This window comes from Antechinus flavipes, chromosome 1, assembly GCF_016432865.1.
Source record: "Antechinus flavipes isolate AdamAnt ecotype Samford, QLD, Australia chromosome 1, AdamAnt_v2, whole genome shotgun sequence".
NCBI classification, from domain to species: Eukaryota; Metazoa; Chordata; class Mammalia; order Dasyuromorphia; family Dasyuridae; genus Antechinus; species Antechinus flavipes.
In genome coordinates this window covers 80,189,615-80,208,705 of record NC_067398.1, presented here as the reverse complement: position 1 = coordinate 80,208,705, position 19,091 = coordinate 80,189,615, and the positions used below count along the sequence as shown (strand labels likewise).

General features: G+C 38.3%; 1 protein-coding gene across 1 annotated transcript; it reads left to right on the top strand.

Moving 5' to 3' along the window:
• The first annotated feature begins 312 nt into the window (after positions 1-312).
• LOC127553914 (small integral membrane protein 4) lies at positions 313-9,860 on the top strand. The gene is made up of 3 exons (XM_051985024.1): positions 313-579; positions 5,517-5,711; positions 9,441-9,860. Exons 2-3 carry the CDS (start codon positions 5,561-5,563, stop codon positions 9,503-9,505), a joined length of 216 nt encoding a protein of 71 aa, XP_051840984.1. The 5' UTR covers positions 313-579; positions 5,517-5,560; the 3' UTR covers positions 9,506-9,860.
• The last annotated feature ends 9,231 nt before the right edge of the window (positions 9,861-19,091 follow it).

Sequence of the window (19,091 nt, the reverse complement as noted above, 5' to 3'; positions counted from 1 at the left end):
CATCGATATTTACATGTGTCCTTCCCATTAGACTGGCAGCTTTTTGAGGGCAGGGACTGTCTCTTTCTTTTTCTATATCCTCAGCATTTAGCACAGCGCCTGGTAAGTAGCGCCTTAGAAATGTTAAGAGGACTGCGTCTTAATACCTCTTCAGACCATTTCCTCTCCACTCCTCAAACCTCTCCTCTCCCTTCTCAACTCCTCCCCTATCCTACCCAATCCCCGCCCCCTCTGCTATTAACCACGCCTGTATTTTGCAAAGCCCCGCCCCTTATCTACCTGGCTCCTCCTTTCTGCTCTATCTGTTCCTTCCTTCAGATTCTTTCCTAGCTCAGCCCCAGCCCTTTTGCTCAGTTGTTTTCTATCTCTCTCCTAGCCCCCGCCCCCTATCTCACTCTGGCCCTCCCTATCTCGCGCCTGCTTCAACCCTCCCTCTCCCAATCCCCGCCCCTCAGCTTCCAACTTCCGTTCTGTCCTCCGGGGGCTGGGCCTGTCCGGTTTCCCGGCACCCCCCCGCGCGGCCTCGACCTTCCCTGCAAGCTCGGGTGCCGCCGCGGACTGTGCGCCCGGCCTGCTCAGGTGAGGGCTTGCGGACGGGACCTCGGGAACCCGACGCGCCGACCCCCGATTGGCTGGTAATGCGGAGCCCGGCCCTTGTCTCGCTGCCGGGGCTCGGTGCTACCTTTCGTGCCCCGGCGGCACCATTTCCTGTCCCGGGAGCAGCCTCTCCTTGGGTCAGAGCTGGGAGGCCTTTAACTAAGCCCCCGCCCAACGGCCTTATTGCCCAGATTTCGGGAAGACTCAGGCTGAGAGGTCAGCAGTGACTCTCGTGGTCACGCAGGTGGGAAGTGACAGCCAGACGATGACCCCTAATCCGGAAGGCCCTTGATCTCCCAGCACCAGGGCTGGGATCCTTGGCGTCCTGGACGAGGTCATCCCGGGGGGCTGGGGCAGCCCCCGTCAGAATCAGGCGTCGGGATTCTCAGTCGGAGCCGTGTCCGCCCAGCCCGGGTGCTGCTAGTCCGCTGTGCCCCGGCCTTGTGCTCTTTCCACCTGGTGCATGCCCTCACTTGCCCGGCATGCTCCCACAGATTTGCCCTCCTTCAGTCTCTCCCTAACTTTAAGACCTAGGTCAGATGGCATCCTCCCCACCCCCATGAAGCCATCTTGGGTGGCCCCCAACTGAAAAGGAGCTTCAGTGTTCTATTGGATTTGTGATGTCATTGAAATAACCATCCATCCATCCTATGCAAGTCTTATGCCTTCCATCTCAAACTCTCAGAATATTTTGGCCAGACTGTTTTCATCCTCATTTACATTTTAGCAAAAGCAATTTTTAAAACTAAAAAAATTAGTAAATTTTAAAGTAATTTTTTAGGACCTAGTGATTGATGATCCCCCTAGAATGGGCAGATAGTAATTGGCTCCAGTCATCTGCAATTCTAATGAGAATAATGAGAGCACTTCCTTGGAACTATTTATTCCCAGTAATCAGAACCAAATTGTATGTTGTATAGTAATACATACATATATATGGATACATTGAGCTGAATAATATTAAGTGATACAGTATTAAACTAACATTTAGCTGAGGGTTTGCAAAGTGCTTATTTCATTTGATCCAGCCCTTTGCCCTGTCTGACTCTTCATGATCCCATTTTGGGTTTTCTTGGCAAATATTCTGGAGTGGTTTGCCATTTCATTCTCCAATTCATTTTACACATGAGGAACTAAGGCAAACAGGCTTAGGTGACATAACTGCGAGTTAGATGTTGTTTGCTCCTTTTTACAGATGAGAGCTAAGCTGAGAGAGTAAGTGATTTGTCCAGGGTCAAAGAGCTAGTATATATTTGAAATAGAATTTGAACTGGAGTCTTCTTGATACTGAGCTGCCTTCCTAAATAGGGAAAGCGTCTTTGGATTGATGCAGGAAAAGCATACTACACTTTCTCAGTAATCCCAAGCTTCTTCCCCAAATAAAAATTTCTTTAAAAACGGAACTTGAAAAGCATCAATACAAATAAACATTTTTATATGAAATGTAGAAAAAGAGAACTATGTAAATCTGAATATTATGTGTAGATTTTTTTTCAAAAAACACACATAAAATTTGACAAGGTAGTACCAGTATTATCTTGCTTATCTGTGCTCACTTCCGAACTTGTTTTCTTATGTGTATTTTAAAAATATTTCATTGATGTTCTTTTTTTAATCTGTCATTCTTTCCTGCCTGCTTACCCCCCTATCTCCAATTCTCACTTTTCATAATTTCAAACTAGTTAAGCAAAACAAATTCACACATGGGTTGTGTCTGAAAATGTCATTCTTTACCTAATGACTGTCTCTTTGCTAAGAGAAAGGAATCATTCTTTGTCACATGTTTTCTAGAGTTGTGATTGATTATTAGATCCGAATTTTTAAGTCGTTCAAAATTGTTTTTCTTTTCTGATCACTTTGTATCAATTCATACAAGTATCTCTAAAGTGTCTCAATCTGTCCCTTTCATAATATTCATAACATTCAGATAACATTGCCCTGTTGATGTGTACTCACTATTTTTTATGGTCTTTTATCACAAATTATATATATATATAATATATATAATATATATATATATAATAATATATAAAATTATATATATATATATATATATATATATATGCATGCTATTTTCTTTGAACTTTTTAGGATACATATCCAGAGGTAGTTGTTTAGTTACGCGATCCCTTTTTCTTGGCAAAGATACTGGAGTTTTGCCCTTTTCTTCAGCTCATTTTTACAGGTGAAGAAACGGAGAACAAACATTGTTAACTGGTAACAAATAGTAAGTATCTGATAATAGATTTGAACTCAATTCTCATTGACTGCAGACCTAATGGTCTATCCACTGTGCCACCTTGCTGCCCATCTACCTGTGGTATCTTTGGGTTAAAGGGTATGCAGGATGATGATTTTTGAGCTATAATTCCAAATTGCTTTCCAGAATGGTTGAATCAATTTACAGATCCTCTAACAGTACATTAATAAGCCTGTCCTCTGAAAGTCCTCCAATGGCTATTTTTTCTTTTTTGTTATCTTAGGAGATATGATATGTTTGAAGGAACCACAGAGATATTTTAATTTCTACTTCTCTTTTTTAGTGCTTTCTTTTGAGATCCTTGACTAAATGTTCCTCTAGATGAATTTTGTTACTCTTTTTTGTAACTCTATACAAACTTAACTCTTTGACAATTCATTTGGTATGGCACTGAATTTGGGTACTATTGTCATTTTTATTATATTGGCACAGTCCAACATTATTTAACTCTGTTTCTGGAAAGAATATTTTGTAGATATATTTGTGGATGTTCAGGTGTTCAGAACATGTTCACCATGTTCTTTGGCTATATAGATTTATATTTTATACCTTCCCATTATTTAGAATGGGTTTTTATTTTTCTATCTCTTCCTGTTGGATATTCTTGTTATTATGCAAAAAAAAAATCGATATTTATGTGTTTATTCTGCAAACTTCCATTTTACTGAAGTTTTTGGTTCAATTGTTTTTTAGGTGAATCTCTTGGGTGCCCTGAGTAAACAAAAATAGTAATTTTGGGTTTTTGGCCATGTTTAATTTTTTTTCTTCAGTAGTTAGCATTTTTAGAACTATATCAAATAATAATGGTAGCAACTGATATTGTAATTTGAGAGGCCATTTGTGGTTCTCCATTATAGATAATGATTGTTCTCAGTTTCAGATACAATTTACCATATTAAGGAGAAATTTATTCCTTTTCTTAATGTTTTATAATATAAATGGAATTTTTACTGTTTTTCATATGATTGATTTTATATGATTGATTATGTTTATCGTCAATCCTGAATTTGTAGTATGAATCCATTCCAGTCATGATGTATGATCTTTTTAATCTGTTGTAACTTCTTGCCAATATTTTAGTCTATATTTTTGTGTAGTTATTCATTAGAGATATTGGTCTATATTCTTCTTTCTGGGCTTTATTTCTCCCTGATTAGGCATCAGGATCATATTTGTCTTATAGAAGGAGCATGGTAAGATGTTTTCTCTGCTTTGCAAAACAGCTAATTTATTACTCAAATTAATAATTGTTCTTTTAACAATTTTGTAAATCCAATTAGTTCTAGTTTTTTGTTTTTCTTTCAGAAGTTTTGTTTTTGCAATTTATTTTTTTGGGTTTGGTTTCTTTCAATTCTGTATCTTGTTAAAATAATATTTTATATTTTTGTAGATATTTTGTTAACTGATAGTTTTGCTGCCATATGATTGAGCTTCATACAGTTTCTCCTAATTTATCATAAATTTTCCTTTTTCCTTTTTGATTTGGCAATTTCTTTTTTTACTGATATCAAATTAGCTACGTTTGTTGTGTTTTTTCTTCAAAAAAATTAGTTTCATTTTTCAATTTCATAGTTTTTGTTTTCAATTTAGTTATTTCTGCAATAAAATGTATTTTTAAAAACACATTCTCTTTTTTGATGAATGTTGCTGTAAATCATGGAGTGTTCAGCTGAAAAATAATTAATATAGGTGACCTAGAAGGCAATGGTTATTAAATGTTGATTTACATATTATTAATGGTTAGTTAATTAATAGTTAATATGCTTAGATTTTTTTCCCAACCTGGAATCTCATTATTATGGATTCTCCCTTTAAGGTATATATCACAACCTCTGCCATCATTCTCTGATTTCCTCTTTGCCATTTCATGAATACTACTGGAGTATTAGTTATCCTTTGCTCCTGCATGTGAATAGCCTACCTACATTTCTGGGTTTATATCTCTCTCAACAATCTTTTAATTTTATTTTTCACTTCATTGACTTTTGCTTTCAATTTGCTTATTTCTTCTGTTTTAACCTTTATTATTTTTACATCCATTGTCTTCTCAATGATATGTTGCTATAAATCATGGAATGCAAATTTTAAGTGAAGATACTTTGTGGCCCCAAGAGATTGTAACTTTGCCATGGTCATATAGCTACTTAGTTACAAAGTTAATTACAGTTTTAGTATTATCTTTTGGCTCCATATATTCCTATATCCTTTGTAAAATACGATGCCAAATGTTACAGTGTCTCAGAAAACAGTAACACTCTTTTTTTATAATACCCTGCTATTTCTTAAGTGAAAATAGATATGTTAGTACCTGATTTAAAAAAACAAAACAAAACAAAAAAAAAAACCCAAAGTAGACCTTTTCGTTTTAGAGATTGGCTTTCCTATTGTAGAAAGAGCAATAGGATGGATAGGAGAAATGGCCTGTCTTTGACTCTTGTCTTTGAAATTAAGGAGCTGTGGGACCGACAACCCCTGGGAACCTTCTAGGACTTGTAAGTGTTTTGTAAACATGAAAGCTCTAGAGCTCTAGGGAGTTACCATTTAAAAGCCATAAGGCAGGATCAGTGAGCTTTCTTGTAAATTAAAAGCTGAAAGAAAAAAAAAAAAGGAAGCTGAGGTTGTTGTAGGAGCTGCACAATATCTTGCTTTCCATCTGTAGTTTCAGTTTATTTCCCATGAAGTTGGCCGGCTGATACCTTGGAGATGTTCACAAGGAAACAAGTGAAGCAACTTCTGCAGAGGATACCTGGAAAACAGCGCTTTGGTGTCTATAGGTTTCTTCCTTTCTTCTTTGTTCTGGGAGGAGCAATGGAGTGGTTTATGATCAAAGTCCGAGTTGGCCAGGAGACCTTCTGTAAGTGGACATAAAGATGTGTAAAGATGGGGACATGAGTTTGAGCATTCCCATTCAGATCCATCGCATTTATGAAGTATTTTCTATATTCGGCTCATAATTTGTCATTTAACAGGCCATGATAACAGACCTAGTTGTATGCATGGTAGTCAGTCAGACCAAAGAGAAACAAAGTGTTCCTTTGAGACAGCCACAGATGTCTTGTGGAACCTTGACCTGCCTTTTAAAATTCAGAGCACTAGTCCTGTGCAGCAGTTCTCTGGTAGAGAAAATTGTGTTTTAAAAATGAAATTTTCTAGAATTTTAGTCATTCTAAAGTTCAGTCTCAGCTCAAAGCTGGTTTTAAACTTGCCTGGATTGTGTAATTCAGACTTGTCTTCTATTCTACTGATTTTTTTGATTTCTTGTCTACAGAAGTGTTTGCATGAGCTTAGACAAGTGATTTTGAATAGTATATGACATGTATCCATATCTACACTGGTGGTCCACCTTTTAAATAGATTAATATTAATATCCTTCCATGTAGTGTAGTTATAGTGTTACATTTCAACTGTGTAGTTCACATGATCCAATTAGGGCTGTGTCTCCCTAGCTCACTTAATAAGTCATGCTCTTTGCTGCCGCTGTGCTGTCTCACCAATCCAGTCAGTATCATTAAGTGCCTTTTGGATTCATGATACTATGCCAGGTGCTATAAATGAATGAAGCAGACTTTTCCCTTAAAAACTTAAATTGCACTGGGGGGAATACAACATGTAAACCAACAAGTATATACATGGTAATTGGAGGAGTCTTTAATAACAAGGCAATCAGGAGAGATGGCATGGAGCTGTGTTTTGGAGGAAGCTGAGGATTCTAAGAGATGCAATTGAGGTGGGATTACTTCTCAGGGGTGGGGACAACCAGAGCAAAGCCATGGAGATAGGAAGTAGATTGCCAAATTTGGGCAACCACAGATAGACCAGTTTGTCTGGAGTGTAAGAAGAGGAGTGATATTTATTAAGCTTAGAAAAAAAGGCTGGCTTAAATTTTTTTTCTAGAAATAATAGCTTGATCAGATGAGTGACTTGCTCAGACTTGTGCTTTCGGAAGGGTTTTTTTTTTTTCTGGTTATACATATACATTCTTTTTAAAAAATATCTTATGAATTATTTTGGGAGAAAAAAGTCAGAACAAAAGGGAAAAACCATGAGAAGAAAAAAAAAAAAAGGGAACATAGCTTGTGTTGATTTACATTCTCCATAGTTCTTTCCCTGGGTGCAAATAGTCTTTTCCATGCAAAGTTTATTGGGATTGCCTTAGATCACTGAATTGCTGAGAAGAACCAAGTCTTTCATACTTGATCATCACACAATCTTCTTGTTACTGTGGTTTTTTTTTCTCATTTGCATTTCTTTTAAAAAATATTTATTTATTTTTATTATAACTTTTTGTTGACAGAATATATTCCTGGGTAATTTTTTACATTATCCCTTGCACTCTTCTGTTCTGACTTTTCCTTTCCCTCCCTCCACTTTCTCCCTAGATGGCAATCTTATACATGTTAAATATGTTATAGTATATCCTAGATACAATATATGTGTGCAGAACCATACAGTTCTCTTGTTGCACAAGAAGAATTGGATTCAGAAGGTAAAAATTGTTACTGTGTTTAATGTGCTCATGGTTCTGCTTGTTTTGCTCAACGTCAGTTGGTGTAAATCTTTCCAGGCCTTTCTAAAATCATCTTGTTCATCATTTTTTGAATAGAAAAATAATATTCCATAACTTTTATATGCCATAACTTATTCAGTAGGTTATTTTGGTAGCTATGTGAAAGATAGATTGGAGAGAGAAGATACTGTAAATTGGGAGGGCAGTTAGAAAGCTGGTGCAATGTCCAGATCAAAAAGGAAAACAGGCTTGAGTTAGGGAATAGCCATGTGAATGAAGAAGGAAACAAAGGCAAGAGATGCTGTTGAGGTTGAATCAACAAAAGCAAGTAATTAGATGTAGAGATGATGAAAAGGGCAGAATTGATGATTCTGAAATTGTAAATCATGATGTTCTTATCAAAAACAGAAATTTTGAGGTGGGGTAGGTTTTTTTTTTTTTTTTTTTTGAGAGTTGGAAGTGGTGGAATAATGTTCCAGTTTGCATGCATTGAATTTAAGATGCTTATTGTATATTTTAGATGGAGATGTTTTAAGTCAGGTAGTGATTTAAGACTAAAGTTCAGCAGAGAGACTGGGATTCTATAACTATGTTTATATCTCTATATCTCTGTAAGTCATCTGCTTAGAGATAACATTTGAATCCATGGGAATTGAGAACACCAAGAGGCCGGATTCAGAGAGAAAGAAAGAAAAAAAAAAGAACATTCATTGGGGAACATCCACAGCTAGGGGTAGGACATATGTAGTGATCTAGCATAAGTTATTTGATTCCCTTAGAATCCCTCTCATTTCTAGAAGCTTGTGCAAATCCTGTTCATCCTTCAGGGTCCCCCATTCCTAAATCCTTTAGTCCTCATTCACTTCTCTTTCCTTTTTACCATAATGAAACCCATCTTTGGTGTCATAATTTAGCACTTTATGTGTTGTATTATTCTATTTTATGTTAGTCTTATATATTCACCTAGATTAGAAAATTAGTCATTGTAACTTTTCTGTCCCATAAGCCAGAAGTAGCTACCCAACAAGTACTTCTTGATTAAGTGACATTCTTTATTTTGATATTTTTATTTTCCCACATTCTATGTAAAGCAGTTTTTTACATTTTTTTTTTAAACTTTGAGTTCCAGATTCTTTCCCTTTCTTATCCCTCCCCTAATTGAGAAGACACATGTCAAGTTATACAAAACATTTCTATAAAAGTCATGTTGTGAAAGAAAACATAGGTTTCCCCCAAAAAAACCCTCAAGAAAAAAGAAGTTTAAAAAAAAAAAAACTATGCTTCAATCTGTATTTAGACACAATCAGTTCTTTCTGTGGGTATGGATAGCATTTTTCATCCTAAATTCTTTCAGAACAATTGCTGAGCATAGAGAAGATCAGAAGCTGATCATCCCACAACTTTGCTATTACTATCTACATAGTACATTTCACTTTGCTTGAGTTCACAGAAAACTTTCCAGGTTTTTCTGAGAACATCCTGCTCATCATTTGTTATGTTACAATACTATTTCATCATAATCACATACTATGATTTATTCCTTTTGGAATTGATGGATATTCCCTCAATTTCTAATTTTTTTACGAGGAAAAGAGCTGCTATAAATGTTTTTATACATATATGTCTTTTTAAAAAAAACTTAGGATTCTTGCTTAGTAGTGATATTGTTAGGTCAAAGAATATGCATGATTTTATAGTCCATATCATTTGATCATTTATCAAGTAGGGAATGACTATTTTTAAAAAAAATTTGACTCAGTTCCCTCTACAGTTGAGAAATGAGGCCTTTATCAGAGAAACTTGCTTCAAAATTCTTTTCACATTTATTATTGCTATTCCCTGCTCCCCCAGTTATTTTATTTTTTTCTTTCACCCCTGATATTTTGAATATCTAAGGTACAATGCAGAACCCCTATTAAAATTAAATTTATTTTTACACAGAATAAAGATCAGTCTTTAGTAGTTCGGAAGTAATCAGTTGCCCTGTAATTAATTTTGAACTTTTGTGAGCTTGAAGAATTTTAACTTTTCATTTTTTTTTTTCAAAAGAATAATTAGTTTTTTTTTTCTTATTAGATGATGTATATCGAAGAAAAGAATCAGAGAGACAGTACCAAAGAAGGCTGGAAGAAGAATCTTGAGAAGCATGAATGGTGGAGCCTTAGTTTTCAACAAAACAAGTAGCCATAAGTCAAATGTGAATGTGAACTGTTTTCACTTTGGGTTTCTCTGTCATGTAAGAAACCCATTCATTAATGCCCTCTTGTGGCCAGATCATGGATCTTCACCCCACCCTGTCCAAAACATCTGTGTGAAGAAGGGTTTTCTGTCTTAGTATTTTCATACTTTAATGTTTGAAAAGGAGTATAACGGTTTCTTTAGGAGGGCTTTCAGAGCAGATTGAATTAAATGAGTATGTTTTAGATCATTAATAATAATTTTAAAGTATTGCTTTGTGATGAAATTTTAAATAAATTAAATCATGAACAACTGTGATACCAGCATTCTTTTTTAAGAGGAAAAATAAAGCATGACTGTCCCAAGGTTAACTGAGCCAGATATTGTATATTAAAATCCTACTACCTATTGATCTTTAAACATTTCATCTTACCGGAAACTTTTGGGTTTTCTTTTATCTATCTTAGTCAATCTACCTTTAGTGGTAGAGAAATGGTCATTAACTCTTTGAAAACTCAGTAAGGAAACTATTAAGCGCCTCAACAGAAGTAAAGTGAAATGAAGCTGGATGAAGTAAGAATATGGAGGACTTAGAAAGCCAAGCCCAGAGGTTTATTTTACCCTTTTTAAAAAATCTTAGGATTTTTGCCTAGTAGTGATACGGTTAGGTCAAAGGTTATGCATGATTTTATAGTCCATATCTTTTGATCATTTATCAAGTAGGGAATGACTATTTTTTTTTTATAAATTTGACTCATTTCCCTCTACAGTTGAGAAATGAGGCCTTTATCAGGGAAGCTTGTTGTTAGCATAAGAAGGTGGAAGGGCTAGAAGAAGGGGGTTGCAGATTCGGGAGGCCTCAGATACTGAGGGGGTGTTCTCTGGGTGAGATGACACCCCAGGCATGGAGGTCAAGTCCAGGAAGTCAGAGGCAGAGCCAGGAGGGGAGTATTTTGCCAACATCAAGAGTGTTTCCCCTCTCAGGCCTCATATAACACTTTGGTATTGAGTGCATTTTCTTCTTTGTGGTTGTATCTTATTTTTCTTCAGGATGATGAGCTCCATAAAGAGGACTTGACTTTGTCTTATATAAACTTTGCATCTCCCCAATACAGGTCTTGGCACACAGGAGCCTGATAGATGTGTTCACACAAAGAGAGAGAATAAAGAAAAGTTTGAGAGCTTTCTGTGACAAATTTTTGAAGGATCCAGAAACCTTTGGTTTTCGTCTCTAAATTTTCTAAAAATTTTCCATTAAAAATAATCCTTTGTGGTTATATCACCTCAAAATATATAAATCTAGTTTAGGAACTGAGCAGCAAAAATGACTTAATTTAGGAAAACATAGTTCTGACCTTTTAAGTATCCTATGAAAAAGAAATGAGTCATAGGAGGCCTTGTGAGAGACAATCGCCAGTTAAAATGGAATGAAAGATAGGAAGGTGTAGTGGATAGAGAGCTGACCTCAAAAACGATATGCTGAGTGTGAGAGCCACTTTTGGCTGTCTGGCCCATCAGGTCCCTTAACATCTTGGTATCCCAGAAATCTCTCAGTTATTGAGAAGGGAGCAGTCTGCTTAGATAGCAGGAGTTTCCTTACTTGGTTGTTTCCTAACGTGGTGAAGACACAGGTCTAGTCCCTTTCCTAATCTTTTCATTCCGATGTAGTTGTTTTTTCTGCAGAAATGTCTGCTTCTTGTGGGATAAGTATAGCAGCCTATAAATATTTGTTGAATTTATTCTGATCATCACATTGCTTATAGGGACTGTTCTTTAAAAAAAAGTTATTAAGGCTTTTTATTTACAAAACATATGCATAAGTAATTTTTCATCATTGACCCTTGTAAAGCCTTCTGTTCCAAATTTCCTCCTCCTTCTTCCTCCCCCATCTCCATAGGGGCTGTTCTAAGAAGTTTTTTCCTTTAAACCCTTAATTCCATCCCCACTTCTCAGCAGATGTTACCTCTACAAAGATAGGCACCATCCAAAATGAATTTCAGCTCTCCTCTAAAACTGTATCATTGCCCATCTTCTCTTTGCCAAGGTCTTGATCTGCTTCCCCCACCCCTTCTTCCATCTATATTCTGATGTTCTACTCAACAGTTCACTAACAAACATTTATGACTGGGAGCAGAGCCTCCCATTTGAGGAGATGAGACATGGTTCTGAAAGGACACAAATAAGTGGCTAGATAACTGTGGTAGAGAGATACCGAATAGAGTATGTGGATGTGAAGTTAGGAGAGCTGGTTTGGGGGCATCTTCAGAGAACCAGTGGAGTTTAAGGTGGGCCTTTAACATAAATATGAAGGAGAACATTCTGACCCCATTGCACTCATGAGAATTCTTGAGCCTTGTGTACATCACTGAACCCTTAGGCATTTGGAGTCCTTCCATCTGCCCTGCTCTTAATATATTGTCTCTTCCAATTAGAGTGTGAGATCCTTGAAAGCGGGGGCTGTTGTGCTTTTCTAGATGTATTCCCATTACTTGATACAGATAATGCTTAATTTATTCATTTCTTCATTTAGAGATTGCTGCAGTAGACCAGGCATGTAGTAGGGTCATGACAGTAGGAATATTAAGAGTAAAGAATGATTGCAGGAGACATAGTGATGCGGGAAAGATTCCTTTCTAGATTCCCACCCTCTCCTAGTTAATAATGTAAATTGCCCTTTAACTCACAAATCCTGGTCCCTTTGAATTCCAATAGAAGATCTGACCTGTTCCCAGCCCCACCCGGATATGAGCCAACTTTGGGGCTACACCCGAAAGCCCCTCGAGCTAAGTCTCCTATTATAAAAAGGCCACGCTGGGAACCCCTCTTTGCAGAGATTCTAAACATGGCTACCATGTGAGGACCCTCTGTCCACTGGACCCTCTGTCCAGTGCCCTCCTTATCTCTACCTTCGCCTATACTTTAACTTTGCTTATCCAATAATAAACCTCTTTTATCAATCTAGCTCTCTGGGCCAATAAATGCTTTTATTGGGAACTCGCGCCGCTACTAGATTCCCTTGCGCCGAATCTGTACCCCAAACCTGCCACTAGACCTTAACCCTAATTTCATTTAGGTACCCCAAAGCTAGACCTCAACAATAGTAGAGATGAAATCACTATTATGTGGCAACCAAGGGGAGGGATATAGCAAATGAGGGGAAAGGAAAATCAAACATGACAGTAAAGTTTTGAATATAGGTTATTTACTGGTGGTACCCTGGATAGAAAATGTGAGGTCAGAAGGAGGACAAGGATTAGAGGAAAGGTAATAAACTGTTTTAGAAAAACTGGGATTGAGGTACCAATGGCTCATTCAGATGTCTTGTAGTCAGCTAGATATGTAGTTGTAGAACTAAGGTTCTAGACTAGAGGAGTTATGGGAATCGTGTATTATTTCCAAGGAGGAAATTTTGTTAATCATTTTGTTAATGATAACAAAATCTTAGGAAATATCTTCCAATGATCTAAAGAGAATGAAAAGTCAATGAAAGAAATGTGACTGGAAAGAGAAGTGGATCAGTGAAAGTAAGGGATGAAAGGATCTTCAGTAGATGGTCAGTTTGACAGTTTCTTGTACTGTAAGAAAGAGATTCAAAAAAGCCATGGACTGGGGGGTTAGAATGTTACTGGTGGTCTTTGAGAGAGGAGCTGTCATGGCCTTTCATCTTCAGTCTCCTTTTTTGTTGGCTCCTGTTCTGTTAACATCCTCAGATACCCTCCATCCTCAAACATTCTTTAAATCTGTATACTCTGAAGCTACCATTCTATTTCTTTTCCTGTTCTTGAAATTTCTCCTGTAGAGCCAAAGCTCTAGAAAGAATAATTTACACATTTTTACCTTCATTTCTCCCTCCCGCACACTTACTCTGAATTCTGGCTTCTGTTCTTTAAAAACAAGATAAAATGTTTTATTGATGCTCTTTGTCTTTATGGGAATGAGCCACCCATCTCTTGAGTTTATTTCCCATTATTTTCACTCTGGGCTTTTCAGTGTTGTTTTTTTTTTTTTCCTGAGTTATACTTTCAGTAATTTTTTCATTTTATCGAATTACCTTGATGTCTTGCATCAGGTCAGACTATGTTTTTCTGAATTCCTTATTACTATTCAATACTATCCCATTCTAGTATTCCATTACATTAAAATGGGGATAGGGACCACACTTTTGACTTCATTGGCAGGAAATGCCAGCAAAGCAGGTCAATCCAGTCATGAAGCCTAGAGCCCTGAGGGACCAAGGTCAAAAAGGGAGAGTGCAAAGAGAAGATGAGGTTCAGAACAAAGCCTTGAGCTAGACACATAGTAGGGATGATGGGGAGGATGAACAGGGAAGGAGGCTGAGGAGTGCTTGGATGGGCCAAGGGACAATCAGGAGCCGGCGAGGTCTCAAGAATGTAGAGGATCTAGGAGAGAGGGCTATCCATAGTGGCAGCTACTGGAAGGAAGTCAAAAGCATGAGCAGTGAGAAAAGGCCATTGGGAGCCTTGATAGGCGGGGTCAGGAGATTCAGAAGGGACTGGGGGAAGTGCAGATGTCAGGGAAGGAGCCAGAAGGGAAGCCTGGAGATGGGTGAGGGAATGATAATGGGGGCAAGTGTGCTGAAGATGGGAAGGTTGAGACCTCTCCAAAGGAGCACACGATCTCGTAGTTGCCGGATCAATGGTCTTTTCTCGGCCTCTTTCCTTGAGCCTTTGTTGCTGTGGGTCACTCTTTCCGGATAAGCTCCTTTCTCTAGGTTTTCAGGTCACTGTGCTCTCCATGTTCTGCTCCCACTTCTCTGACCACGCCATCTGTCTTTGCTGCATCCTCCTGCCATCCCTTTAGCTATCAGGATCCCTCAAAGCTCTGTCCTGGGTCCTCGTCTCCCTCCAGACTACTCCCCTTGGGGACTAAGCAGTGCCCATGAATCCAATTACCATCTTTACAGCAATGATTTTAAAAGCTCTTTCCTGCCCCAGTCTCTGCTGACTTCCATCTGGCTTTGTTGTCTCTAGCTGCTTTTCAGACATCTAGAACTCGGCATATCCCAAACTGAACTCACTCTCTTCCCTCCTAAAACTCTCCCTCCTCTAGCCCTCCCTCCCTCCAGCTCACAGCTCAGCAGCCACGACGACTCCTCACTCTCACCTTCCATGTCCCAGTTCTTGTCAGAGCCAGTTGAGTTCACCTTGGGACATCTCTCCGTATGACCCTTTCTCCCCTAACACCTCCCTTAGCCAAGTGCAGACCCTCATCATCTCCCCCTGGATTATGGCCCTAGCTGCTAGGGAGTCTGCCAGCCTTGTGTCTGTAGGTCTGATTATGTCCGCCCCCGCTCAGTAAATACTACTGTCCTCCTATTGCCTCCCAATGCTCTGATGGTCAAAGCCCTTCATAAGCCAGGCCCACTCACCTTCCTCTCTGACGCTCTTCTTGGATCCAGGGAAGGACACGGGCCTCCTGTCTGTTCTGTGCATGAGACCCTCCGTCTCTTAGTTCTGGGTTCCCCAAGAATGCTCTCCCTCCTTCACTCCTTGTTTTCTTTAAGTCCCAACTACAATCTCACCTCCTATTGGAAGCCTTCTCTTATTTCTGTTATCCATTATGTAGTTTGCTCTGTATTTATTTACAGCTTGTCTCATCCATTAGGTTGTAAACTCCTTGAGGGCAGGGGCTGTTTTTTGCCTTTCTATAGCTCCAGCACTCAGCACAGTGTCTGTTGCATAGTAGGCACTTAATAGGTGTTTATTGAATTGAATTGAAAACTATTTATGGGTATTAGTTTTGGCAGAAAGGGCCACCTCATATGAGACTGCAGTAAAAGGAGTGTGTGTATATGTGTGTGTGTGTGAGTCTGCGGGGATCCGGTTAGGAGAAGAGGGGGAAGAGTGAACTTGTGGCAAATGACTTCAGTTTCCTTGGCAATTATGAGAAGCAGAAAAGATTTGGAACAGCCTCTTAAGGTAAATGGATAATAGATTAATTCGGGAGAAGTAAAAGGTTGCCTTGTAGTGGGCCCTACCACCATGTTTGTGTGACTTCCTCCAGCTCTGCTTGGTTAGTAAAAGCAGAAGAGGTGGGGGTTGGGGTGGGGAGGGGAGAGGAGCAGGAATACAAGGTGGGGGGTTGGTTAGTCATAAGCAGTGAAAGACAAGGGTATAAGGGTTCAAGAACAAAAGAGCCTATAGTGGAATTGGTTCACTGTCAAGATGAGGGATGATCTCCAGAGCAGGGGTGATAGCTTAGTTAAATCCTGAGGGGCTGAGGGATTGTTCTGTTGAGGATGAAAATCTGGGAGTAAGGCAAAGAGAGAGATGGAAAAATAAAAGAATATGATTTGAAAGAAATTGCAGAATTCCTAATCATGAAAATGATAGTGGCAAGGTAAAATATGAGGGCTATTGAGCTAGACCTCTGAATTCACATCCTTGGTCTCATTTCTCTTGAAACTTTAGATCTATTTCTGATGATAGTGTGGGTATTTTACTTTGGAAGGCATTGTTTTTTTGTGTATGTTCTCAGTTTTGCTACCCTGTAACTATGCATATGTTCTGATTTTTCTTTTTCATTTCTTTTGGTTTTGCTATGATTTCAATTTGTTATTGATTTTTCTGCCCTTTTAAAAATCAAATTAGCTACAGTTATCAATTTCATTTCTTTTCAAAAAACTAGCTTTTAATTCTATTTATCATTTTGATGTTTTTAATTTTTCAACTTATCCATGTCTCCTCCAATTTTTGCACATTTCAGATTTATTATTAGCTGATTTTTAAAATTGTCTATTAAGTTCATTGATCCTTATAAAATTTTTTGTTAATGTATATTTGTAAGGATATGATTCCCCCTCCCCACAAGGACTGCTTTAGCTGCATTTCAGAAATTTTATTATGTTGTTTCAGCATTATAATTTTCTTTTACATGGTTATTGTTTCTATGATTTGTTCTCTCGTTTAGAATTTCATTCTCAACTCTCCATTTGTCTTTGTACCTTTTGTTTGTGGTCTCGGAACCGTTATTATTGTTGCATTGTGGTCTATTAACTATTTCTGTCTTTTTCATATTTGTTTGTAGCATTTCTGGGCCATAATACATTATCAGTTTTTATACAAATTCTATGTGGTGCTGAGAAATATATCTGTTCTTTTAATATACTTGCTCTCCACAGGGCCACACTTTAGATCACCTCCCTCTTCTTTCTCCAGTGCAGGCCTCTCACGTCTCTCCTTCCTTCTCCCTTCCCAGTGCCTCTCACAGGACATCCAAGTCACCATAATTCTTTGTAAGCTCCCATTCCTCTTGCTACGAGGTCAGTCCCTCAAGGGAGGATCTTGAATAGTCTAATCATGTGTTTCTGTCAGTGGCCCCTGTCTCTGATACTTTAATAACACACACACACTACACTCCCTTCTACCCTTGTGTATCCGAGAGGTTCTGGATCTCCAGAGAACAATGTATAAATACCAGCCTTCCTCCCCAACTATCTTCTCCCTTACTCACCACCACCTTAAATCCTATGTTGGCAATGTCTTAACTCATCTTTTCCACTGGGCCCTGTGAAATGCCCACTCTATAATAAACTTACTTTCATCTTAAGCCTTTTCCTCTCTTATGCCTTGTGCTTTTGTGGATCTTTCTAAAGCTGGGGGTATTTCTCATACTACCTGATTCACTGATTATTATGGGGAAGTCAAACTACTCTTTATTTTCCATCGCCAGACTTTTCCTTTACCATACTCGGCAGCTTCCTCTCCTCTGAGGTTCATGCTATCTAAATTTATCATTGAATATGTCACCTGGTGATAATGTCCCCTGCAGGAATCCCTCTTTCCCTACTTCCCGGCTCACAGTCTCTCCTCTTTCCCTCTGCTGCCCCGCCATTAGAAGTCCTCCTTGTATATATTGTTGCTACCTCAAATAGCCAAACTTCCTGGTTATTCAGCACACTCCTGGCCCATCATCTGCTCCTCCACTCAGCCAGTCATACCTACTGTTTGGCCATCACAAACTGGTGTTCCATTTAAATGCTCATAAACACTGAAATTCCTGCATATGAACAACTCATCATCCCATCTCTCCCCAAGCCTTGCTGCCCACCCTGTTCTGTCCTTATCATGACCTTTATTTCCTCCAGCTCTCCATTCTTTCCCTATCTGTCCCAGTGCTCTTCTCCAACTCGACCCTATGGTGAATTTTTTCTACTACTTTAGATTCCATCACCCGGTCATGTCTCAGTAATTCTCAACTCTGGATTGTTCCCACCACCTTCAACCCTATTTATTTGCTGAGTGGAGCTTGAGGAAATCACTAAACTATGCTCACTGGGTCCATCACAAATTTGTTTCATCTTCACTGGAGTCTCACAGCAATAAGACAACTTATCCCTTCTTAATTAAGTCATTAAACCCCCCCCCCCCCAAATCCTCTGTGATTGTTCTAACATTTTTGTTTTTCCTCTTTTCCCTTATCCTCTTGGTTAAAGTCCACAATTCATTCCCTCTCCACCACCAACAAAATTGGGGATATTTGTTGTGGATTCTCTTTTCCCTGTCTATTGCATCACCTTTACTCGTTTTAGAAGATATGGCCCTTCAACTTGTCAAGGCCAGCCTGTCTACAATGAAGTCTGTTATTTCGAAGAACATTTTTATGATTACAGTAAAACAGAGAATTGTATATGCTATGAATTTCCATTTCGTACTAGTTTTAAAAAAAAGTACAAAAGAACTTATGAATTACTTTCAAAACTGTCCTATTCTCTGTATTTCCATTTATTTCCTTCCGTTGTTTATTTAAAATTTTTTCAATGCCCCCCTTTTTTAGGGAGACATCCATAAATTCTCCCTTTCTATCTCATCGTTTCCTAATTAAAAACTAAGAATATAGAAACAAAGCCTTGTAATGAACAGGCATAATCAATCATAATTACCCTGAACAATAGCTATATTCAAAAACCTCCATTTTTTATGCATTTGAAAAAAAAGGTTTAAATGGCCACCTTTTTCTTTCATCCAATTAAAAAAACTGAAAGAAAACAAAAACTGTTGTAACAAAAAGTAACCAAATCTATACAGTGGCCAAATGTCTGCCTCTTTCTGTACCTTGATTGATTGCATTACTTCTGTCAGATGGTAACTTGTTTCATTACAGGTTTTCTGAAGACAGATGATCAATTGCATGGATCTGAGTTCTTAAGTCTTTTCCAAATTGTTTTTCTTGTCCTTGTATACACTTTTCTTTTTCTGCTCATCTAATTCTGCACCAGCTCGTACTTTCCAGAATTCTCTGCAATTATCTTGTCATTATTTATGGTTCAATATTCCATCGTATTCACATGTAACAACTTGGTCTGCCATTCCCAGCTGATAGGCATCCACTTGAAGGGAAAAGCTCTGTAGAATCTTGGTTTCTTCTTCTTAAAACCCCTTCCCGAATCAGGCAATTTGTTTTTCTTGGGCCCCTTTCCTTACCTTTCCTCATATGCTCACTAGTTATCCTCAATAGGGATATTGAGTTTGTGTATTTCTGCACCAAACTGTTTGTGTTTGTTTATTCATGACTCTTTTAACTAGATGA

Excerpts from the sequence above, each read along its gene's own strand:
- LOC127553914 (XM_051985024.1), top strand. The coding sequence starts at position 5,561 with ATGTTCACAAGGAAACAAGTGAAGCAACTTCTGCAGAGGATACCTGGA. Across the intron at positions 5,712-9,440 it reads AGTTGGCCAGGAGACCTTCT|ATGATGTATATCGAAGAAAA; the intron begins GTAAGTGGACAT and ends TTTTCTTATTAG.